The sequence below is a fragment of the Leuresthes tenuis genome, unplaced genomic scaffold (genome assembly GCF_036924035.1).
Source record: "Leuresthes tenuis unplaced genomic scaffold, fLeuTen1.0.hap1 SCAF_14, whole genome shotgun sequence".
NCBI classification, from domain to species: Eukaryota; Metazoa; Chordata; class Actinopteri; order Atheriniformes; family Atherinopsidae; genus Leuresthes; species Leuresthes tenuis.
Window position 1 is genome coordinate 18,576,120 of NW_027325368.1, and position 25,899 is coordinate 18,602,018.

At 38.8% G+C, this 25,899-nt stretch overlaps 1 protein-coding gene across 2 annotated transcripts; it reads left to right on the forward strand.

Annotated features, from left to right (window-relative positions):
• Positions 1-4,293: 4,293 nt before the first annotated feature.
• ca8 (carbonic anhydrase VIII) lies at positions 4,294-23,447 on the forward strand. 2 transcript variants are annotated; one of them, XM_072364232.1, is made up of 9 exons: positions 4,294-4,664; positions 10,500-10,691; positions 10,974-11,098; positions 13,751-13,846; positions 14,703-14,765; positions 14,883-14,931; positions 16,561-16,673; positions 19,353-19,547; positions 22,032-23,447. In XM_072364232.1, exons 1-8 carry the CDS (start codon positions 4,592-4,594, stop codon positions 19,485-19,487), a joined length of 846 nt encoding a protein of 281 aa, XP_072220333.1. In that variant the 5' UTR covers positions 4,294-4,591; the 3' UTR covers positions 19,488-19,547; positions 22,032-23,447. The 2 variants fall into 2 exon arrangements, with proteins under 2 accessions (XP_072220333.1, XP_072220334.1); XM_072364233.1 differs by having other exon boundaries at positions 10,506-10,691.
• The last annotated feature ends 2,452 nt before the right edge of the window (positions 23,448-25,899 follow it).

The following is a 25,899-nucleotide window of genomic DNA, read 5'->3' on the forward strand; positions in this document are numbered from 1 at the left end:
CAAAATGATGTGTTCAAGTCCTGCTCGGAAACTTCCAGTGTATTTGCCATACAGCGCTCTATTTTAAAAGTTTATTTAAAGATATTTAGGAAAGAGACGGTTTGTGTTGCACTCTTTCTACGTCGAATAAACACATAAGCCCAAACGAGAATATACTTTTTCTGTTTTTTCTTTTCTTTTCGTAAAGAAATATGTCTCATGGACAGAAAAACGCACCTATTGTTGTAAAATGTGAGACCGACTGTTTACACATCTATAGGATATGTCAAAAGCATGCCTAATATTTATTTACTTGTTTATCTATTTATTTACAAAGGGGAAATAGCTTTTAATAGCTAGTTTAAATGCATTCATCCTTTTCCCATGTTTGCTTGGAAAGAGGATGAAAAAGGGCCTATAACGTCATAACTAACTAAAAATATCTTTAAGAATGCTAGCTTTTTTCTTCCTTAAGAAAGAAACAGAGGACAGAGAAGCCCCAAGACATTCGTGATTTACATGCATTATTACAAATCTCACTCAAATTAAATGTAGTAATCTGTAAACAGGAGACATAATTATGCTTTTTATTCCAGACAGCATCTAAAGACTACACGTCTCAGACATCAAGCCTAGAGGCAATTTACTTTTAGCGCAAAGAAATACACAGCTGTGCTAAAGTCATGGATTTGATTAAAGTGGCATTAGGCCATGGTGACCTAACATTGTGACCCCCAGATGGGAATGTACAAAAAGCTAAGACGGTCACATCACCAAGTTCTAAAACTCAAATGGACACTTGTTTTCTTGTAAGTAAATTCTAAACCATTAAAAACATGATTAGTAACTAAATGTTGTACGTATGACTCAGCTGCTGTGCAGAGGAGAGAAAATCTTGTAAAGTAGGAGGATTCAGTGACTCAGAAAGCTGCAGTATGTTGAGCATGCGAGGAGGGAGATGGCTGTTTTTTTAAAAAAGACATTCAAATCATAGTGAAAGATAAAATTTATCCTTTGACCAACTTAGCAAATGATTGAGCTCAGGCTTGTCTTCTCTGCTGCAAACTTTAATTTTCTTGGTTACCATAGCTATGTGTCGCACGAGGGGATGTCAAGTCCAGAGCACATATGGTGACAGTCTCATTGTGTCTATTTCTGATATTGAACCTATGTTGAAATTCTATGCTAAGGGTGTACTATGTTTATCCAAATGTGATTTCAAGGGGTCTTGGCGAACTTTCAATAAGTGATGAGTTGGGAGTGAACAGGTATTGTGACAATGGTTGAATGAAAGGTCCATGTTGGACCGTTAATAAAGAGAACGTATTTGTTAATTTCCAACTAAATTTATACAAACTCAGTCTTCACTGAAGTGTTTTGACACGGCTCACAGTTTTCCTGTTGATCTTATGCCTCACACACCACTCTGTGCAGTTGCCTCAAGTCATTTACAAACAAAATGTTCTCCATTACCTGTTTATCATGCTATGCAGTAATGGATTTAGTCCTAAAATCACCATCAGTTTCTAGATCTGTCCCGTTTAATGATTCATTCACAGAGCAAACTGTAGTTTGACTTCATGGGCTTTCTGTGCCTGGATCAAGTGACCATATAATGGACTGAATGTAGAAAGTGTCAGAAAACGTGCATTCAGACAGTCCTCAGGGACTACAGCTCACACTGATTTTTTTTATTTATATATATGTATGTACTTCATGTATTGAAACTTTGGTCAAACTTTATGCGACACCCAGCAAAGTTAAATTGTATACATTAAAGAAAAGAAAAAAAGTCTCTGATGGGTTGCCATGGTTACGCCAGTCTGCAAACTGGACACCATCCAGTCAAATGCTCTCTTAATAAAGACGGTGCTTTCTTGTATAATATACAGAGGCTTGAGCACTAAAAAGACATCAGGTTGCTGGATCAGTATCTAGTAGTTTGACACGGGAGGCAGGTGATAAAAGATTAATTTAGTCAAACACAACATACATTACAAATCTGTTTGCAAAACTTGTTTCATTTAAAAAGGAAATAGTACACTGGGCCTTTGCTTTATAAATGAGAGGCAAGTATTTCTTTGTAAAGCTACAGTAAAGAAAACACAGTCTCTTCCTGACTGAATAGTTACATTCAGCTCAACTCCACTTGATGGCAGCAAGTAGAAAGAAACAATTCTCACTCTAAGCTGAACACAAAATTTGGCCACCCTGGCTTACGATTGCTATCAAATTCACCACACAGTCACTCAGTACACTGCATGTAGGCATGAACATCAGCCTGAATGCATATGTGCAAAATAGCAAGTGCAGAGATTTTTACATACAGCAGTAGCCTTGAGTTAAAACTTACGTAACTATTCACCCCGTTAATTACAAAAGCAGCATAGACCACAAGTTGCATTTTTACACATTTTCACTTGATTAGAAAATGTGGAGATCAATATTGGATCAAGTTGCAGACCTCGAGGAGGCCAGAAGCTCCAGATTAACTGAGCCTTTGTCTACACGATGTGATCAACAGCTCATCCGACAGACCTTTGTACCTCTGAAGTTGAGTATCAGCTATGAAGGTGCCTCCATCTTGGCTGAGAACTATCTTAAACCTCCAACTAATGATTAATGATTACTCTAGCTGATTTTCAACAAAAGGGTTTTCATGAGTGTAGAATCACATGGAAATAAGAATATTTGTGTTCTTGTTACTTTAGAAAGAGACATTTCTATCTACACACAGCATGGCTCCTCTGGCATTAAGTCATTTTGCACTGCTGTGTTTTTAGTTCAGAACAAACGCATTAAAAACTGTGTCCATGGACAGCCCCTCCCATTTTTCGCCTTTGTGGGATCCACAGTACATTCTTCTACATGCTTTAAAGTGAGTGATGAGGCTTTAAAAAACAACTTGAATTATCAAACTGTTAACAGAATTGTTGTGATGCCTGCTTAAGTCTGCCTGTTGAACTGCAACTTACTGTTGGTAAAATATGAAAGTCGCCTCTGGGTCTAAACTTGTCTTCTACCTAGTGGCCAGCAGGGGAAAACTCCTCCAGTTTAAAAAATGATATGATGATATTTCAGCGTCCAAAAAAAAAAAAAGAATCGTCTTGCTTCTTATTTGATTTGTTGCCTCGGTAAACTTGCTCCTAATGTTCATGCTGTCAATTGCAAGTTTGAAGTTTTCTTAATTATGGTGTAGTTTTGAGTGAAATAGACAATGAAGTAAGTTATACCAAACACTTGGCCTCAAACCGGTGGAATAAAACAAGGGGTGATTCCACAGTTGTTCTGCCTATCTTTTATATACAATCTATTCAAGATACTGAGGAAAGACAGCCATAAAGGGTCAGATGGAGACCGATGACTGACTTTTGCTCCGGCCCAATAGAAGTTTGTCTGGTCGTGGTACAGATGTGGATCACAGGCAAAGAGGTTGCATGTTCTGTTTTTGGATCCATAGCATGGAACCAAGGGAGCTTGCCTTCTTTTAGATGGCTCCAAGGACAAATTCCAGAAAAAGAATGTAGGGCAATTAACATCAGCAGCCTGGAGGATAAGGCCTTAGAAATAAATTAACGAAAGAAGAACAAGAGGGACAATTAACTATTTCTCAGTTTTAGGTTTTTGCACATTCTTCTCTACAAAAGACCCACATATTGAATTGCAGCACTGTTTCACCACATTTCTGATTCAACCCAGTGGTGATCCAACAACAGGGTACTCATATACAGAGCCAACCAAAACTCACTTTTGACCACTGAGCTTTTGCCAAAAGTGGATGTGAAAGTGAAAAGTGATTATGGGACTTTGAGACTTTCTTGAAGTCATCTAGGTTGGAGAACAGTCAGGCCTTTCAATCTTGCAGTCCTGCTGCTTTTGGCCTATTTTCTCAACCACTGCCGTTTCCTTCACCCAGGGGTGGATCTGTGGCCACCAGCAAGATCTTCTTGCATGCATGCCAACATCATACACACAGACACACACATACACAGCTACTCGACACCACTGAGACATCAAAAACAGCAGAGGGATTCAAAGAACATAACACACAAGCCAAGCTAACATTACAGTTAGAAAAAGGAATATCAAAGCTGATACACCTTCCATTTCATTCTCACGTCTGAACAGAGGGAGCGTAGAGGGTGGGGTGGATTAAAAAGAAACTAATCTGTAATTATTTGGGAAGCCAAGGTAAGCAGGCCCACCTGCAGTCTGTAGAAAAGAAAAAGAGAGACACAAAGAAAGAAGAATGAGAAGAGAGATGGATAACAACAGAGCAAGGTGGAGAGAGAGAGAGAAAGAGGAGGAGCAACAGAGAGTAAAGAGAAACACAGAGGCAGAGGCACTCTGCTCACATCAGTTAGAGGCTTTAAGAGCACAACAGCAGTGCAACAGAGCACAGCAAGAGAGGAATAAGACAGATATAAAAAAGAAGAAGGAAAATAGAAACTACATAAAAGGAAAGGACAAAAAGAGGAAAGAGACAGCAAGTTGGAGTTCATTCAGCAGACTACAGAGACTTCCTTTTGTGTCTAAGAGAGCAGAAAGTGACTGGGAGTAAACTGGGAGGAGAGACTGGTTTCTACACAAAGTGTGAAGGCTGCCAAGAACCATGGCTGACAATGTGAACGAGGAGTCCGATTATATCCCGGGGAAAGATGAGCTGGACTGGGGCTATGAAGAAGGTAGGCTGGGCTCCATATGTGTGTAAGAAGATGGGACAGTGTGTGCAGAAACAAGCTGAGTGTTGGAATGGGTTTTACCGGGGTTTCAAAACTTTTCAAAGGGGGCTTTGTTGACTGTGTCTCTGTGTTGATTCTTTAAGAAAAGTTTTGCACACATACTTTAAGGTACTTTGGGTTAGTACACTTGAAAAACATATGTCAGGACAAGATATGTAGATTAAAGTGCACAGGTGGTTTTGTTGCTTTAATGCTGAAAATAAATAGGCTTTTAATTATGGATTTGTAGGTTTATGATGGATGTGTCTTACATCCTAGCTTCGGAGCATCAGTTGTGTCCGTCCTCAGTAATGAACACTGCCAGTACAAAAGATGCAATATGGAAGGGACCAGTAGAGGCAGGGATAAATGTAACGGTATATCTGACGTCCTTGCTTTAGGGATCTTAAACACAGTCTACAGCACAGTGGCTGTAAAACTTTCCTGCTGTGATCTTAACATTTTCCAAATATCAGCCTCCTTTACTGTCTTTATGTTCACCATTTACATCCTTAAAATCTGGAAGTCCTTTACGGTCAGAGTTTGCTGATGTGGCCCTTAGTAGAATCCTCTGGTAACAGGTATTATGCACAAGGTCAGAAAGGAGGTATATTTCTGGCTGTTCTCTCCCTATCTTATATATTGCACTTATACATTGGTTGGCAAGAAGAGGCCTGTGGTCTAAATCTAACTCCTCTCTAAAAAATATTAGGCTCTCAAGTGAGAACTTAAGTTTTTTATAGTTTACCTCAGACTTTTTACATAGCTAATGTATTACTAATCCTCTGCAGATATAGTATATTCAGTGGTTATGTAAATCCCCTTATGTTGTGGTTGCTAAGCTATAACTTACTTCCCAGGCACAAATAGTTGGCAGTCTAACCCAAATATGGTAGTTACATTGATGGTGATAGTTTGTTCAAAGACTTGGTAGTTTCCCTTCAGTTAGCAAATCTTTCTGGGTAAAACTTGGTAAAGCCCCTTTAACTCAATGTCAAGCCAGTCATGATGAACAATATAACAAATGTAAGCTGCTACAGCAAGCGTGGCAAGGCTTATTGTAACTCCAGCCAAACTTTTCTGTGGTGGGAAAGAAAATCTGGGCATTTCATTTTGTTTTACATACTTCCCACATGCTGGTTTTAGACATTTTTCACACTTAAACAAAGTTATAGATGTCATTAAGTGATGTGTTCTTGGGCTATTTCTTTGTTTTCTTTCTATTATGCTACTTTTACTGAGCATCGGAGGATCTAAAATTATACTAATACTGTGATTCTTACTGTAAGTATACTGAATGATGTGGTATGCTTTGTGTGCATAAATAAGATACTGTTGCATGGCAAGCAAATACCGTCAGTGTCCTGAGAGAACCTGTCCTGAACTCCATGTTTTTAAAATCACAAGCTTTAGATTGCAAAAAAATATTTAGGATTCTTCTGAAAGACCATAAGAAATGTGCTCTAAACTTGTAAGTATCTGGAGCTTTTCTGAAATCTGCCTGTCTCTTAATTCAGTTTTTGGAGAATTATTACATTCTGTCAGCCTATGAAGCTGCTATAGCAAGTACACTCTTTTCTTTCAAATCAAGCGTAAAGTTACATTTTACTTTCAGATGTGCTCTTAGTGCACACCTACAAACAAGGACGTCTGGATAGTCTTCTCGTGTGGTTACCCAAAATACCCTTCTATGCCCATGTCTGTTCATACATTTGTGTGTAGTTTCTGGCTGGCAGACAAACCAGCAGCTCCCAAAATTTAATTTGTACCTCAGTTAAGTACCTAATGAAGGACATTAGACCCAGTACTATATTTCACTTGTTTGGAATGTGCAGTGTAACACAGAAATTAGTCAGATAATGAAAATAGTATAATTTTGAAATAGTGAATATTGCTTATTTATCTGCTTTTGTAGAATTGAATAAAAGATACAATTCTCCTATCTGTATGAATATGAAGCCAGCAGAAGCGTGGTCAGCACAGCTTTGCATACAAATTTGAGACTGGAGGATACAGTGAGATGCCTTGGATTTGATGTGTTCATTTTGTTCCCCCTTTTTAAAAAAATCAAACAAAGTAGAACGATGTATGAAAATGCCACATTGAAAATTTACCGGTACAAGCGCTTAAGTGCTGGACAATGGCATGTTCGATACTCAGTCCTAACAAGCTAAGCTAACAAGCTGCTAACCACGGCTTCATTTTTAGCATACATACAAGAGAAGCATCTTCTTCAACTCAAGTTACAAAGAACGAAAACAATAGATGTCCCAAAAATATCACCTAACAATTCAAAAGTTGGTGAGGTAGTTACTTCTTGTGATAGAGTCAGACTTTGCACCTAAAGTTCTCTATGAATTCAACAAAAATATCAAAAGACGACTTGAACATTAACTGTGGGTCTCCTGATATATGGTCACAAGCTAAAGACAGAAGAAGCAAAACAACCAGAATTCACTAAAAACTTGTACACACAGAGTTTTGCTCAGCCTTTTCAGTACTGAAGCCACAGTGAAACACTCACTGCCTTCAGAAAACTGTTGTCAAGGTTTTAGTTGCTGAGGAAAGAGGGAATGTGACGGCTCCTCTTTGCTACAGAAAGAATAGGAGGCTGGCATGGAGCTTCTGTCTCTGCTCTAAAAAGGCAAGCTGTGAGGAGTTTACTTATTTCAATTGGAGGGACATATAAGTGGCTTTCCTGAATTCAGTGTGTTTGTTTCCTTTTTTTAAAACCAAAGTGAGTTCAACACGTCTCACGCTGTTTTCACTGCCACTGTTTTGGTCACCAAAAAAAACCCTGAACTGTGAATATAGATCGCTTGCCTCCTGTAGTATCACTTTCTTTTCTTGGTCTTCACTCTGTGGCAGTGCAAAAAAACAAAAAAACAAAAACTTGAGTTAAAAGCAACAGTATCACTCTCTCCCAGAGATGGTTTTCACCTGCTGCTTTGGTCAATGAGATAACAATATTTCAGTCTACTGCAACTCAAACGTGTTTGCAGTTATTTCCTAAAATTCTTGTCCCAGATAAGAACATCTGACCATCTTTCTGTAACCACAACCTGCTTAAACAAACAACCAATAATAACATTTTGTCTTTTTTGCTTATTTGGGCTCTTTAATCGACATTCTGTTTCTTTTTACTTATATGAAAATACAATGATGAATATTCTATACAGTTAATATACTTTTAAGCACCACTGTATGTAGATGATGCGTCTTTCCCCTCTCTTTGTCAGATTGTCCGAGTTTCTCTGCCTTTGTTTCTTTGTCTCTCACTTTGTTGTGTGTTTGGTCTGCATTCATCGTCCCTTTAGATTCCAGTATGTTTTTTGGATTATTTCCCGGACTTATTTTGTTTTGTTCCTGCACCTTTTGTTGTTTTGGTGCTTGCTTGAGTTTCTGTTCAAGTAAAAATTAATAATTTCATTCTGCTTGTCTGCCAACATTTGAGTCCTCAAGCATTTGAGCCAAAACAAAAGGTTTTCTTTTTCTTTTTTTGGTCAAATTTGGTCTGTTAACGTTAAACTTATTCAAGATATGCAGTAATTAAAGTAGAATATATAAATCTGTAACCTCCAGCTTGATATTTTTTCTTTTTGTTGTTTCGTTGTGTGAGTGGCAGACTAATTTGTTGAATGGACTGTACTTGTATCGCACTTTTCTAGTCTAGTTGACCACTCAAAGCACTTTACTCACACACTCATACAGCAGTACTAGGCGGTTTCTTCTATGCATTCACTCACATTCATGGGGTTCAGGCAACATGGGGTTCAGTGTCTTGCTCAAGGACACTTCGATGTGTGGCCCGGGAAAGGCAGGAGTTAAACCGCTGTTGGTAGGCGACTACCAACTACAATCAACTACTCTTCCTGCTGAGCTACAGCTGTCGTTGTGTCAATTTGTTTTGTTGCTTTATTGTTTTCCATCAAGGAGTGTCATCCTTTGCTGTGCTTACTACTAGAAGTGTGTCAGAGACTATTGAAACATATGTTGTGGCCTTTACAGTCCACTGCATTTCAACTTAGATAACTTCAAGTTCTGTTTTGTCACTACCCCCCTTGTTTATAGTAAAGCTTCCATATGTTGACCTCCGCAAGCTGGTTGGTTTACAGCACTTGCTGAGTAATTTCCTTTTAGGTATGGAAGATAACACTTATACTCAACAAACACTAAAGCTAATTCTGTCAATCACTCTTCTTAATGTTGGAACTTGATGTACCAACACAGTCTTACCAGAGAACATGCATTAGATACATTTGTCCACATGTCCACAACATAGCAGTGTCACAGTCCTTTAATGGGCAGTGTTCACATTCCACCTAAGGAATCATGACCCATGTCCAGTGTTGGTCATCTTACTTTAAAAAAGTAATTAGTTACAGTTGCAAATGACTTCTCCCGAAAAGTAATTGAGTTGGTAACTGGGCTGCTAGGCTTGAGTTGATAACTCAATTACCTCATTGTAAGAGTAATTAGTTACTCAGCAAAGTAACTGTGACATTATTTTTGATGTTCTATACGCTATTACGTTCTATAACATCTTTAACGTCAAAGATGTTTATATTAACTGATTGAAGAATAAAAAGACTATATACAGTTTTTTAGAACATTTGGTATTTATTTGGTATTTATTGAAGATTGCAGCCTGCCATGTGACATGCATAGAAATAAGAATATATAAAAAATAAACATTGAAAGTGCCGGTACTTCCAGTTTGAGGATGCTGGGCTCGTCGTCATTGTCACTGTCTTGTTCTGTTTGGCAGTCAGAGCGTGCAGTGAGACAGCGGGAGCAGGGCGTGATCCGCCCACCCAACCAATCATCATCGCATTTGCAACGGCGTCATCATCCCCACCCCTGCTCTCTCCAGGCAGCTGATGTGTGGTCAAAAACTGACACTTTGCGCTTCATTCAACCAAATTGTAGTAACGTGCCACTTCACAACGATGGGAAAAGTAATTAATTAGATAAACGCCGTTATTACCAACACTGCCCATTTCCAGTAAACTTTCTGATTAGGGCTTTATGTCATCCCCTGTACCACTTTATGAGCACCAATTCAACACGAGTGAAACAAGAAAAGTAGATGTTTTCACACAGAGACACTTATGAAGATGTGAAATTTTAATGGACTGATTACTCAAAAGTTAAGCTGTAGCTATATAGTAAATATACTAATTGTACAATTTTTTAGCCTTTTTGTGAAACTATGTTTAGTGCAGTGGACCTCTGTAGCTATTTTACAATCTGGGAGGAGAACGTGTTGCATGAACACAGGCAGCTGACTTCTTTCCAAGGGTGTGTTCGAGCTTGTGGTAATGCATCCGCATTTTTCCTTTTTGTTTCATTTACATATTTGGCTCCCACTACTTTTAAACATTCACATGTTTCAAAGTCCCCTCAAGTCCAAGTGGGTGTTGACCTTAACTGACCTGGTATTGCGCATGCTGGATTGCTTGCATGACTTGGAAGACGCTTGAAATAAATCTTGTTCATGGAAAACATTTTGGCATGTCAGTGTTGGAAAATCCCAGGTGGCATTATTAAAATAAGCTACAGCTTTCTTCTGCTTAACTGCAGTTTTGAGGTTCTGGATGCAGGGTTGGGTCAGTTGTTGGTTAATCTATTAGCAAGTCTTTGCTGGAACAGCTGGCTGTCATTAGGAACACCTGCACTTTTCCAATTCTGGCCAATTAAAATGTGTGCTGTGAACAAAGATTATTTCATTCTTATTTTTATATTTAATGATACACACATTTTGCTGAGGGTGTGTTGTGTGTCTGTTTTCGCTCATAGGTGTAGAATGGGGACTGCATTTCCCAGCAGCCAACGGCGAATACCAGTCTCCCATTAATTTAAACTCCAGGGAGGCTCAATACGATCCCTCGCTCCTGGATGTCGGTTTATCCCCAAACTACGTGGTGTGTCGAGACTGTGAAGTCATCAACGATGGACACACCGTCCGCATCATTCTGAAGTCCAAGTCAGGTAACTCCCAGGAGACATCATGTCAGCACACACGATTGGTTAACTTTAGACGTACTGAGAAAGCAGGATGCATTTTTAGTTATTGGTGTCAGTCTTTGGTTCAGTGGTAAGCAATGCATGCTTCCTTTTTTGTATTGTGGGGACACAAAATCTATCAATCTATCTCACTGCAAATAGCCCCTTTTTCCCAATATTGACTTTTAGTCTGATCTGTTTAACGTGTCTTCTGCTTCCTGTTTATGTTGGCAAACAATTTACTGGCTTTCACTTTGTTGTTGCCAGTGGTTACTGGGGGTCCTCTGCCTAGTGATCACGAGTATGAGCTACACGAGGTTCGATTCCACTGGGGCAAAGAGAACCAGAGAGGATCAGAACACACTGTCAACTTCAAGGCTTTCCCTATGGAGGTACATACTGTGGTGAAAACACAAACGCTTACAGAGAGAGAAGAAATGGCCATGACCAGGGATGCACCCTTCTCCTAAGTAAACACAGCATTTACATGTTTAGACTCCTGACACCAGCGCTTGTCCTTCTTTAGATAAAATTGTAGCTTTTTGAGTCCTTGAACACAAAACTTGTTATTCCCCTCCAGCAAGTGACACTTCTGATTTGTTACACTGCAGGCTGAAAAGAATTAGTTTGGGAAATCTTTATGACGGGTTCTTATATTGATATGAGTGAAGTTAACATTCTGCACAAAAATAAAGAATTTTGTAAATATTTATATTCCAGTAAAGGTTGTCACCACAGCAGATATTAACTGTACGATTATTTTGGCTCGATTATTTATTTCAATACTACTTTACGATTCCCCAAAGGGAAACTGTATTGCTACAGTATGAAATACAATTAAATATATATTATTGTTCTAGATGAATAGCAAAATAAAGCAGAATAAGAAACTGTCTACAGAGTGGATCGTAGCAGAGAGAGAGGTGTATTTGAGCTTTGGAAAGCTCAATCAACTGCTCTAGCATGCAAACTATTTCCCTCTTGCCATGGTTGCGCATCATGGCAGATGTGAAAATCAGACAGAGTTGTCCAAACATCCAAACCAGCCCAGAAAAATGTTTTTAAAAAAGAAAATAGCTCATTAAAAAATTACATGATGTAAAGCAAGTGTGTCCAGAGCTACTGCAGCAGGCGGCCACCAGTGAATCTCCTTTGTAAAACATAAAGTACTACATATATACATGTATAATATCACAGTTAATGTTGATGCTGGCATATGTGCATCCCTTTGTTCAGGTATGAAACATGTAGTTTGATTTATTGTGAGAAATATCCATTGCTATGTTTTTCATTAGTTTAAAATGCATTCAAATAAGAACAACTGTGTTTCCATAACTTTAGAATGAGCAGTTTATTACCGAAGACTCCACAACTCTCCCTTGTCACACCTCTGCTGCGCTGCACTGCTGTGTTACAACAATAAACCTAAAAAGACAAACCAAACACTGGAACCAGAGCAGGTCTTTCCTGTTTTGAACTCTTATGACCACATAAGAGTTGCTTTGGAGTTGGTTGTGGTGGTATGTGTGTGGGCATTAACTCTTTAAGCCCAACTACAGTAGTTTGAAACTCGCTATGCAGATCCAGCCATCATTCAAGGTTTATTCATTCGTTTATCTATCTAATTTGGACAGCCCAAGTTAGTGAATACATGACGTTAACATAATGGATTATAGCAAAATTGCTAATTTAGGTAAGTCCATAGTCCACAAAGGAGGCAAGAAAAAAACATTACAAATAAGCACGCAAATAGATACAAAATGTTTATGTTCATGCATCATACAGCGTAAGTACTACAAAATAGAATCTACATATATTTTATTCAAAGATTTTTATTAAAAAATTGAATATACAAATATTTTGAGAAAAATGGGTGTTCGTTTTCAGAACTAAGGCTAAACTCTGCTCGGTTGTTTAGGTTTTCCTTGATGGATGCTATCTTGTAACTGTTTTGAATTATCCCAAAACTGTGAACTATAAAGGCCAAAGTTTGGATGCACAAAGTACTCTCTCAGATTGAATGCTAACATCTGGTATTCAGTTGGACTTAAAGGTCAACATCAAAATGCCACGATTGATACAGCAGGACACTGGATATGATGATATTTCACTTTTTTTTTTCTGTAAGGGTTCACTGATCAGGTGTTTTGCTGCTGTTACCAATATTTTTCAGCGTGTGGTATCACTTCAACTATGAAATAATGCCGGTTTTGAAAGAATGTAAATGACAATTTTTAAGTGCTGTGGTTGCCGCACTCCAGAATCCATCAGGTTTGGTATGTGTCAAACAGTTCACATCAGGCTCTCCCCCAAGAGTCAACATTGGTTTCCTGTATCCATCTATTGGCTTATCCTGTAAAGGGTGGTGTGTGACCGGAGCCGAGCAAACTGACATTGGTCAGGAGGTGGGATTAGCTCTGGGCAGGTCGCCAGTCCATACAGTGGACTTTTACTGTGGTGGGCCACAAGAGTCAAATGATGATGGGGATTTCTATGACGAACATTTGTGGTAGGTGTGGAAGGAATTATCACAGCGCATTCTGACATTCACTCTGGAGGACTTTTTGGAGTTATCTGTGGATGACTGGTGATATTTCATATCTTTTCTTTTTGAAATCTGTGGAACCCCAGTCTGATATGTTCCTGCGGGCCATGGAGCACTTTGTGACCCGATCTTTATTACCACGAACAAACATAACGTTGTTTGTTTTGACAGAAACCCACATACACCGCCCTGCTGCTCCATGTAACTAATAGAGCACCAAATATGCCCCCCCCCCCCCCCCCCAAAAAAAAGAGAAAATTAATTGATTAAAAAAAACTAGTTCCAGTTTGAATAATGTTTGTGTCTTATATCACTCATCAGCTCATCATATCTCTTGTTTAATGGCTTTGTTTTCAGAAATTGTTTTATATATAAAGCTAAGAGCTCCGAGATCACTTAAATGTTGCATTCTGCCTCGGCAGATTTATGCTTCCATCACCTCTTTACAACAGTGGCCCTCTCAGTTACAGGTCGTGTTCTGTTGTCTCTTTGTTCGCAGCTCCATCTAATTCACTGGAACAGTACTCTATTCAACACGTTAGAGGACGCTCTGGGGAAGAAGAATGGAATCCTCATCATAGCTCTTTTTGTGCAGGTAAACATCCACGAGAAGAGTCAGCATGGCACACTGACCAGATAAGGGAATGATAAGTTTGGAGCATGAGTGCATTCTTTTTATGGAAGACTGAGAGTGTATAGGAGCCTACTTTTTCTGCTTTTTGACGCTGCAATATAAAAAAAGTAGCAAGATCAGAAGATATCTGGGACAGTTAAGGACATCGTCTCTAACGCTCTAAATATAGTGCTGGTGACACTTAAGAAATATTGCTGTAATAAACAACCTACTTGGGTACCCCCAAACTGAAGCAGTTTCAATCAGCAGCCTGGCTATGAGTTATTTTTCTATCCCATTGACTGGCAATACAACATAATTTAAAGCTACAGACTTTAAAGTTAAACAATTATCCCAAATTTGAAATAAACAATACAATCATGAAGACAGAATTGATCACAAGTAGGGCAGTTCTGTTGTTTCCCCCTTTTCTTCTACAGAACATCATTATTTCCATCGAAAATGATCCTCAGCTTTCCTGCTAAGAAAGCTTTTAAAGACCCTTTGATTTATGTCAGATGAATAAAACCTCAGAGAAGGAACTTGGCTTCAAGATGATCTGAGTCCTGCCAGCTGAGGAAAACACACCCAATGAAACGACTGTGGCTTTTATTTTCATTCTTCTTGTAACCCCAAACATTCCTGACCTATTGAGTTTCAATCTTACAGTCAACTTCACACATCCTGTTTTCAGCAGTGTCTGTTGTTTCTACTACCTGTTTTCTTCCTGTACGATAAGAGAAAATACACTCTAAACGGGGGCTGACATTGTAAAAACAGTCACCGGCACCACCGATAAGCTACAACTGAAACCCCAAAATGCTTGTGTTTTCATCAGATTGGTAAAGAACATCTGGGTTTGAAGGCCATCACTGAAGTTCTACAGGACCTGCAGTACAAGGTGAGACAAAACTGGGACGATCAGAAGAGATTAAATGATCATCAAATTCAGAGTCACATTGTTGAACTTGATACACGCAGGGAGTAACTCCTTTTATTGCTGCTGTTTTACCATCAGGGGAAGAGCAAGATAATCCCTTGTTTCAATCCCAACACGCTTTTACCTGGTAAGATGAAAATGATTTGATTTCATAATGCCTTCTGATTATAAAGCCTAAAACACAGGAATCACCCTGCACTCCCAATATATGAGGAGTTAAAGACCCAATTTATTTCTCTCATTTCACAAGGCAATGTCCAGACGAACACATAAAAATCATATGTCCAGCACTGACATGTTTGAAGCTAATGTGGCGACTGTTACCATCTTTTTGCCTTTCTTCCACTCTCTGTGCTCTCTCCTCCTGGAGTTGCTGAATTCCCAGTAAAGCTGTTTTGTTTCTGTTGTGATACAAACAAGTATGAAATAGTGGCTACAAAATAGTCTACTAAGATTACAAGTCAACCTTTAGACACTCAAAAGCCATTTTTCAATCTGTGGCTCTGCTCTAATATCCTATTTCATAACCTTGATCTTGTCTTACAAAATCACCTGACATGTACAAAAACAGTCAAAATTTATGTCCAAAGCTTTGAATGGTAAGCCTACTGATGGTTTAAAACAACACCTTTCCTCTGGTTTGCCATATCTACATGCAAAATAGTCTCTGAGAGAAAGTTAGAAACAACATAGTGTCTCATCCACATCTGTTTCAGCTGCCCTGTAGTAAACTCGAGCTGTGTTTAGAGATTGTTCACTCGTTCATTATTTCACCCACCATATAGAGGACACACTTCAGACTCACTGTTTTTAGACATTACGACATTACGTTGGTTCCATGGCATGTTAAGTGTTAACTGAACTAAAGTTTCACATAAGAGTTCTGTAGATTTTTTAAAATAATTTCTTTAATTCTGCACCTCAGGTAGAAAAAAAGGGCCTAAACTCCTCCCACTTTAGAAGTCTGAGGAGGAGCATTATGTGCTCAAAAGGCATTCTCAACGGGTAAGAAAATCCCAATAACAAGCTGTAATTGTCAGCGATAGCTATCAGTAGCTAACATTAGTACACTCTGAGGGCTCCTGCACCAAGTAGCAATGCATAATGATTTGTATATATATATATATATATATATATATATATATATATATATATATATATATATATATGTCTCTCTCTATATATATAATGGACTATACATTGAATGAGTGGAAAATTTCAACACAGCTTTGCGCTGTGTCCTCTGCGTTCCCCTCATGGTCTGACATTATTGAGCTCTTCTTAAACATAAGAGACATATTCTGGGGATATCTGAGACTTACATGAACTTGCATTAAAGGAGCGCTTTATGTTCTCTTTAAAGTCCATTGTTTTGTCAAACCATCCATCACCGCAATTTCCTCCTATGCCAAAGTGTTTTTTTTAACAGGCTCGCCTTACTTCCTCCTTTCCAACCTTTCATTTTTAAAGGGGCCCCTGGATGTTTTTGATGCATCTTTAGCCAATTTTGGACATTGTGCAGCCCTCTGATCATTAATGAGTAGAAGAGCCCATCCTACTCTACAAACTATACTTTTAATATAACATTGTGTTTGAGTGTATATGTATGATTATTCTCCTAAATTCAGAAGGATGGAATGGTTCGAATGACGAGTTTATCGTGATTTTATTGCAGGACAATCAAAGATTAAATGGTGTTTTTAAGTTTTTTAAGAGAGCCAATTCATTTTACATTGACTGTTAAATCTGCCATCAGACCCACTACTGAGAGACTACTGGGTGTATGAAGGATCTCTGACCACACCGCCTTGTAGTGAAAATGTCACCTGGATTCTCTATCGCTACCCGCTGACCATCTCCCAGCTACAGGTAACACAAACGCATAAAGTGGAACCTGAAGCCTCTTAGCTTCCTTCATCCATGGTAGATCAGTTGTTCGGGAACAAGAACTTTGACTCCACTTACCACTTTATCAGCACCTGTAGCTGCTCACAACAAAAACTCTAAAGTGAAGTCATAAAAATGGTAAATTTCTTCCACCACAGCATAAACCGACTGCTTACAGCCGTAGGATCACAGGTCTAACTAATTACCTCACGTATGGCTGATTTCCATTCAAACGCACCAGTTTCAGGACTGTGAATCCTTGCTCACTAAATGCAACGAAACCACTAAAGTTTGAATTAAAGGTGTTTGTGTTTGGCAGTTTTGTCTCACTGATGGTCTAACGCACTCTTTGTTTCAGTGCAAATGATCAAAGTTCAGGTGTTTGCACCGACATTCGTTTATCTCTCGGCAGACGCCTTATGTATATCTGAATGAGCATTAAAGCGGGTTCAATTAGCTCATTCATATTCATGCAGTTAAATGTCAACAGAAATGTGCTGTCTACTCCTCCATAGTCCATTTTGTCTTATTTTCTTCATCCTCTTTTAATCATCCTTACTGTATGAGTCAAATGTCAGTTCCGTCTGTAGCTTTTTTAATCACACAGGTGCACGATGTTGCAGCTTTCTGGCTTTCACCACAGTAGGCTACATGAGGGCTTTACGCCCAAAGGCAATAGAAATGTTTGCCTGACTCATGCAGGTTGTTGTAAAGCATGATGCTGCTAACCTTTATTTCTGTCTTTCATCTTTTCTGCCCTCTGGCCTGCCAACCCCTTGAAATGCTAGCACAAACAATAACCTCTGGCTTTCCTGCCTAAGGCCATGTCAATTGTGTGGGTGAATCATAAGAACAGAAGAAAGAGGGCAAATAATGGAGCAGCTTATTTATTCATGTGGCATTTATTTGATGGGGACAATACATAAAAACAATGTTTCGTTAAGAAAAATGCAACTGGGCTTTATGATTAATTTTCTGACCATGTCCCTGATGAGATTCTAAAAAAGATGACAAAAAAGCCAAGTAGGGAAAAACAATAAGGATGTATGCATGATAATACACGATAAAAAAGATATGAACAAGAACAGAAGACAAAGAGACATGCATTGAAAAAAAAAGTATTAACCCATGTATTATTATTAATATTAATATATGAACATATACGTATAAACGTATAAACATATTGTTAGCGGCTTTGTCTTTTTTAAGCTATTGTTTAACTCGATAAGAGAAAGCTTTCATATTTGATATGATTTCCATACCTGATGCCAATGTGTCACATTTGTCGATCTTTAAATGAAATATAAAAATTACCCACATGTTTTTTTTAATCTCTCTATTATTTCAAGGTGGAAATGGGGACATTTTAACTTAATGGATAGATGTTTGGCAGTCTAAATGTATGAATCTGGGCATTATTGCTGTTCAGACAACTCCTTGACAATAGCTGTTTCCACCCTGAGCAGCTGCAGAAGCGTCAGCTCTTCATCAGTCCACGCTGATAAGTGGCTGTTTCAGGTCTTGCTTGCCTTGGATACACCCTTCAAACATCCAGAAAATATTTATTGCTGAAAGACCAATAGTTTTATGTACACAGCCATTGTGTGCATGTTAATATAATAAAATAGTTGCTATGCCCACACACTTAGCACGTTGACAGTGTGCTGTATATCTGCTCTCTGTCAGCACTACAGTACAAGAACAGGTAAGTTTGATACAGCAATGTAGTCAGCAATTGTGTGATAACGATCTGCTGTGGCTGCAGTTTTGTATGAGCAGGAAGCCAGATTTCACAAATTTTTCTGTTTATAGTCCTTATCTTAACAACTGGGGTGTGAGAAATACAGAAGACGCAGTTCCTTTAGATAATCATATGCGCAAAAACCTTGACGAATAAATATAGGCTGCGTGTGCAGCCATCTGGCATGCTTACCTGAGGAAACGATCACTAAGAACCCTAACGGCAAACTAGAAGTAAATTACCAATTGCCCTAGCCAGACGAAAAATGCACTTTTAAAATGCATGTAAGCATTTTAGTTTGTTCAAGAGTGAAGCCTCTCAAAGCCAACTAACACTAACACACAGTTGGGGGTCAAATTCCAGACAAAGCTGCTTTCACTTGCATATTTTTCCTTTTCTTTGGTCAGGTGGCTAAACATGGCAGAAATTGTAATTGAGAATCAGATTAAGATTAAGATTACATGTCACTATTGCTCAAAGCAGACTGTCGCACTGCACTAAAACAATACAGATTTTATAACTGTGCAAGTACCTGTAATGACTGTATCCACGGAGGGTCCAGTCCTCCCAGTTTTTATCCAGTTAGTCTCCTCCCTTTTTTACCAGCTTGGTGTCTGACAGGAGTCGAGTCATCCCGATAGTGAGGGAAATATTTGAAGTAGTTATGATACAGATTTCTCTGTCCCATTAAGATTAGGATTTGAGTGTTTTTTAATGTTTGGTGTGAAATTTTTCATTCTAAACCTGAAAAAAAAAACAAAGAAAACAACAAAACACTACATGAATATGTGAAATGAGCCTCTTTAATTCAACGACTTCAGCATTATACTTCAAAGACAGAGGGAATACTGCATGAGGACCTGTGGGAAATGGAGGCCTGACATGCTTTTTTATCTGTTTGTTCATGTCTGTTTCTGCAGATTGAAGAGTTTCGGAGGTTGCGGTCCCACATCAAGGGGGCTGAGCTTCCTGAAGGGAACGATGGGATGTTGGGGGACAACTTCCGTCCCACCCAGCCACTCAGTGACCGGACGGTTCACGCTGCCTTCCAGTAACTCTAGCTCTCCTCTGCCATCTCAGAAAAACTGTCAGATCTACAGATACAAATATACAAGGTAACAATGAGTTCAGCTCTGTCCTAATGACAGTAGAGTGCACAACTTCAATGAAAAGTATTGTTGTGCAGTATGAGATCAAAACAGCTGCTGGCACATATAGACCAAAATATCTCATCATACAGTAAACATTTTAAATGTGTCTGCCACATTATTTGAGTCAGTGATTACATCAGTTTTCCTTCAACTTCTTTCTTATATTGATGCCAGAAATCAGCAAAACTGCTTAATCACAGAAAAACAAAAGTCATGATGTCAAAAGAAGAACAGATGCTCTGTGAAGCTGGGTGATAATTCTCCATGGGTTTGTTATAATGACAGAAATCCTTCACTTTACACTTTGTCATGGTAATGCTTTGTTTTAAAAAAATACTGCACAGTGCATTGGAAAAGGGAAAATATATGCATACATGAAAAAAGACTGACCAGAACTTGTTGCAACACTTTTCTCAGTGTTTTTAATCAGTTCAGCACATTTATTCACAAGGGACACATTTCTAATGGAAGCAGGTATGCTGTCTCAGAGGTATTGGTGTCCTCGTGAAAGTACAGCATAATGAATCAAGCCCTGGAAGAACTAACCCACTTCACTTACTAATCTGGGACTGGCCTGTCTCAGAACAGTGAACAAGAGGATTCCAGATTTAGCTCAGCAGCACTGCGGCTGGTAGACGGGGCAGAACAGAAGGAATTCAGAGGAGATGAGAGAGGTTAAAGTCCAGGCTTTTTTATCGAAGAAGTGGAATTAAATTCGAATGTACAAACACGTTAAAAAGCTTAAGCACAGAGCAGCAATGGCTTGAATGGAACATTAGCACAGTAAAAGTATCCCGATAGTCTGTTCTCGCTTTATTCCGAGACAGAGTCTATTCATTATCAGCGATCCTCACAATAAAATGTCAAGGAATATGTTATCTGCTATGTTGTTAATCGTCTCGTTTTATCTTATTGTCACATCACTACATGTTTATTTCCACTTCTTCATATTTCTTTGACGAAGTGAATCCTAAATATAGATGAAGCACCATAAATGCTGGTTTCCTACGTCAGTTTCTTTTGACACCTAAAATTCCCAAAACCACAAGCAAAAGCTGGATGTTTCCACGCAGGGATGGTGTTTTACCCAAGCAGGTGGCCGGTTTCATTTTGAATGAATTATTTCTGGGAGTACATTTACTCTAATTGCAAACTCCCACACATTGGGCACATCCTGCAGGTTACCTTGAGCAGTGCAGAAGTGATTTCATAGCTTCCTGTTTTCCATGACGCTGTGATACAACTGAATGTTGGAGAACTTCTGAATCAACTTCCAGTCAGTTGCTTTTCAAAGGGCAGCGAGATGAGGGTCACAGACGGACAAGACTTAAGTGGAAAAACAGAGAAGTGTGTTGAAAGGAGGAAGGTAAAGGGGGCTCTGTGATGCAGGGAGGTGAGATTGCCAGGGGGCTGAAAGAGGAAGAGGCCGAGGGAGCAGAAAGGAAAGAAATAACAGAGGACTATTGTTGAAGGGTGAAAGCAGATACCGAAGTGGTTCCACCAGCACAAATCCACCTAAGATAAGACCTGTAAAGGAAGGTTGAGGAAAACATTTAGCAAGTTGTCTTATGTCAAAACATTCTCACTTTGTTCTACTCACACTGTCACACCAGTGCAATATAAGACGTGAACAAAGCCAAATGACTTTACAGTAAGTAGTAGGCCAGTGGGAAGCAACACAGATGCAGTGTATCCACATCACAAGAAACTTAAAGAAACTACATGGTGGTGAAATTGACCGCTCAGGGTTAGAAGCTGTTGTCTCTCTCAAAGCGACTGGCTGATGCGAATATGAGGAGTAACGTTAGATTATGCCTCATTCTGATAAATCATTTTTGTGCAGCTTAAGATATATTTTCTTCTGGCAGCCCCTGTGAGCTCAGTTTGTGGCATGAAAATACAGAGCAGCAGCTGGTCCTTGGTTGTGTCTCTGCCTGAGGACGAACCTGAAACATTAAGCCCTAAACTATGATGATATCATCTAGCTAGTTAAAAAGCTGCTGTTATGTTTAGCTTCTTCCGTATATTACTATCTTTTATAAATTTCTATGACAATACTGTTTCACTTAACTAAAGTTAAATAAAGGTCCCAGTGTCAGTTATGTAGTTGGAGATTAACTCTTTTTTGTTCCCCCTACGTTTGGGCCTATCAGTGACAGCAACACTAATATGGGATGTTACATGCCACTGCAGAGGAAAACATCACCCATTTTTACACATCAGCTTCAACACTTTTTCCTCAGAGACTTGATCAGTTCTGTCCCAGTTGGCCTCACGAAAGAGGCAAAGTTGTAAAACTCCAAGCACAGAATACAGAAACAGGAGCCATAAAAGCTCTCCCTCTCTTCAGCGTGCAGCCTTTTTTTTTTTGGCTTCTGAGCTTGGATCTGGGGCACATCTGGTTTCTCTTTTTCTTTTAATCAAATCCACATTTCTCTTTCTTTACAGGGGAGAGGAAAGCAGAGATGTGAGGGGAGGTGTGGAAGCAGAAAGAGAGAAGAGAAGTTGATGTGGTTGTAGAGCAGCTGCAGACTGAAGGTGGACAAAGAAGCTATTGATCTCCCACCTTCGCTGCATGTTTCTTGTGTGTGTGTGTGTTTGTGTGTCTCTGTTTGTGTCGGTATGATCTTCCTTTTTAGCCCTTGTTCTCTCTCCTCCATCTTCTTCTTGCCGTCTCCCAGTGTAAGATCCTGTGCATGTGTGTGTGCTGTACGTTTGTGCTGACTATTAGTGTCGATGTGTGTTTGACTAGATAATAAGAGACTTTACAATCGACCCATCTCTGCCGTGACAACAGGAGGAAGCACAAACCACAGATGCATCAGAACACACACACACTCACACACACTGGGAAACTGAAACACTCCCACACAGCCAGACATATTTAAATGCACAAAGTTCTGCATACACATTATGTTCATACACCTGAGGTTGTTGATTACAAACTCCAGACAGTAAGTATTGTTTTACACCAGACCTGCTTCAACCCAAACTAATTGCGTCTGCATATCATACTGAAAATATAAATCTTTAATCAATTGATTTTCACTTAGAACCTGCTGTTTGTTGAAAATACAGCCATCAAATGCTATCAAAATAAAAGCTATATACAAAAATTTTCAACAAGATGACTTTTTCTGAACTGCTATCAGCTGCTCCTACAAGCTGAAAGCAAAGACCACAAGCTTTCTGCTTAATGAAATCCATTTTACTGTACTAAGCCTCCATCATTACTTCTTCATAACTGAACTAATTGCCCCAAAGGGCTCGAGACGGGCCATTAAAGACCAATTTCCTGGCTGAAATTGGTTTTGAATCTAAAATAATCCAGCAGATCCCAAAGACAGAAATCATAGAGTCGGATGATGTAAATCGGAGAGAACAAAGAAGTTTTTTCTTCAGATACGTCCATGAAAGTGTTGATCACATTAAAATCACTTTATCGGTTCAGTTATTCTTCTCCATTTATTTTGTAGCGCAAGTGTCTCTGTCTTAGCTCCTCGTGTAAATTCATCTTCTCTGCTCTCTCATGGTCTAAAAACATCTAATTCTGGACACTCTTCTTCTGCCTCCTTGAATAAAAATGCCACATAAGAAACAAAATAATGGTCTAAAGGTCTTCAAGCAATGAGACACTTTATTACAGAATCAGTCATTGCAATGCTTCCCCATCACATCATTTCTGTTGTCTTACAAAGCTGGAGAGTTACAAATACTGCTTTCCACTCTCTGTGTGTGCATGTTCAAAGCATGTGTGTAGTCTTACAGGTACTGTGTGTATGTCAACCTAAGCTGAAATAAACTGTGAGAACTGATAACTGTTACTGTAAAGCGACAATAAACTACGCGAGTGACTTACTAAAACTGCAGTTTTCCTTAATCGAACACTAATTAGGGCTGTTATTGAGGCCTATAAAATCATCAAATCGTCTCATAAAAGGTCTGATCATATAATGATGATGCAATTATCCAATAAATCATCCATGCAGAAACAGTGCATTGCTTAAAAACCAGCAGATGCTCATTAGTTGCTTCAGAACATCAAACATCAATAGACTGTGATACATGATAGTAAGGACATAATCGAGACATCCATCTTTACGACTCTACTTGCATTTGAGACTTAGGACTCAAATAGGCAAGTAAGTTGCAGTGACCACAAGAAAAATCTTGTCTAGTTGGATGAATATTAATTTGTTTTGAGGCTGCAGGCTGCAAGCTGATGAGGGTAGCGTCACTTTGGACCCTTTTAATACCAGTCAGCCATGGTTTGAACATGTCAATCCCGTAATGACCAGAGTTTGCCATCTACTAACAGCTACCTCCAGCATGGTGGTACAAAACAAAAATCCTGTCAAACTGGTTTCAGGAACACGAGAGTGAGTTAAATGGACCTTTAAGCTCTTCCAGACACTGGATCTGAGTCCAGTGGAACACCTTTTGCTTAACAACGGGCCACGAGATTGGAAGCGTGAATATGAAGCTGAAACATGTAAAGAAATAATGTGACCAATAACGTCAACATGGAGCAGAATCTTACTGGAACAGGCCAACCAAAAGAGGTATGACCCAGCATTAGGAGGGCATTTTTAATAAAGATATTGTATATATGGAGTTGTGCAAGGAATGCTTTATGCCAATGCCAAATTTTGTGGTGAATGCCTACATTTTTTTGTTTCTCTTGGTTGGAATTGAGCGAACACGTGGCAAAAGATAGCAAGATATTATATATGAAATGTTGAAAGAGAAACACTTGGAGTAGAGCAGCCAGAGTTCAGACCTGAACCCCAAATAAGGTTTGTGAAGGGAACTGAAGGACTTTGAGGAAGACTTCTAACCTCAAAGACAAAGAAGTTGTTATAGAGAAGGAAGTAGGTTAGGCCTATAGCTGTTTTTAACAATCTGAGCTTTAAAATCAACAGGCTGAGCATGATGTAGGGCAGTCAGAGAGCACTTGCAAATGGATTAGCAAAGTATTGGTGTGGTCTTGTCAGGGTAATACTGGACAAAGAAAGGCAACAATAGACCAACCCAGTATTATCCCTTCAGCAAATATGAAGAATTAACTGATGGGAATAAATGTTGTGTTCAGTCAGCCATGTCTGCTAAAGTAAATCAAAAATACATCCGGTTTGCTCAAATATTTTAAATGAACTTCTAGTACACTGACCAAGGTGCAGTTGTTTGGTGTCAGAATGACACTGGCTCATGTTTACACTGCCTCATCTATTAGGACAGTTTTACTGTGGTCATGTGTTTGAGGTAAGATGTCCTCGGGTCTGTTTTCCCGCACGCAGACAGCTTGAATCAGGATTCAGGAGTCCTACAACCGACGCAGACCTTAAGGTATTTCTTACTGTATGCTGTACTCATTCTCACAGTGTTAATGTAGAACAAGTGAGTATCCATTCTGTACTAAACTAAAAAAATCCATAAAATATCAAGAAGCAGTTTTTTAACTAGCAGTCCATTGAGTAATTACAATAAACCAATGCACTCTGAGTTTTACCGCATCTGCCATAAGGCCATCTTTTCCTTTTTCTTTCATCTACCACACTCTGAAGCACTTTAGTACAATATAAGACATTGGTCTCCCTGTAGTAAATCCAATGTAAAATTTTGTCCTGAAACTAATAGAATTATATGAGAACTCTATTATTCAGCATGAAATTTCTACATTTTTTATATTTGTCCTGGAGTTTATTTTATTTATTTGATAAGTCTATGAGGCAGAAGCAGATAAATCCTCTTATCCACTCTGCTGTTACCCACATTGCAAATTGCCTATTGACAGTTAAGTTAGGTGTGTTTTGACAGCAGCTGGTAATAGAGCCTGGAACACCTTGAGATTTTTCTCAGTTTCCATCACTAGTCCCACCTAATTATGATTAAAAGTTGCATTCATCAGACCTCACATTGCTCACTCTTCAATATCTTTTAAAAGCTTCAACATTGTTTGCTTCACACATGTAGGTGTATTTCTTTAATGTGTAAAATCAACGAAGTTCCCATTTAATTGTTTCAACAGGTCACCCGGTGTGATAAGATCCCCAAACAACAAGCGACCTCAGCAGCAACTTCAGTCAATAAACACGTTCTTATTGTTTCATTGGAAAAATGCATCTGGATCAATAAAAAGTCTCTCACATTCTGCGTAAATGTACAATATATAAATGCATATGGGTAGATTTAAAATAAAGTAAGTATACAAAAGTATTTTTCGTACATACATAATAGAAATTTACAAAAAAGTTATGTGATACAGCTAAAAATATACCAACATGAAAGCACCACATTCAAGTATGATCATAACAGT

What these genes read in the sequence shown, in the direction of transcription:
- ca8 (XM_072364232.1), top strand. Translation starts at nt 4,592, where the DNA reads ATGGCTGACAATGTGAACGAGGAGTCCGATTATATCCCGGGGAAAGAT. An exon ending in GGACTGGGGCTATGAAGAAG is followed by an intron (nt 4,665 to 10,499) that starts GTAGGCTGGGCT and finishes TTTCGCTCATAG; the next exon opens with GTGTAGAATGGGGACTGCAT. An exon ending in CATTCTGAAGTCCAAGTCAG is followed by an intron (nt 10,692 to 10,973) that starts GTAACTCCCAGG and finishes TGTTGTTGCCAG; the next exon opens with TGGTTACTGGGGGTCCTCTG.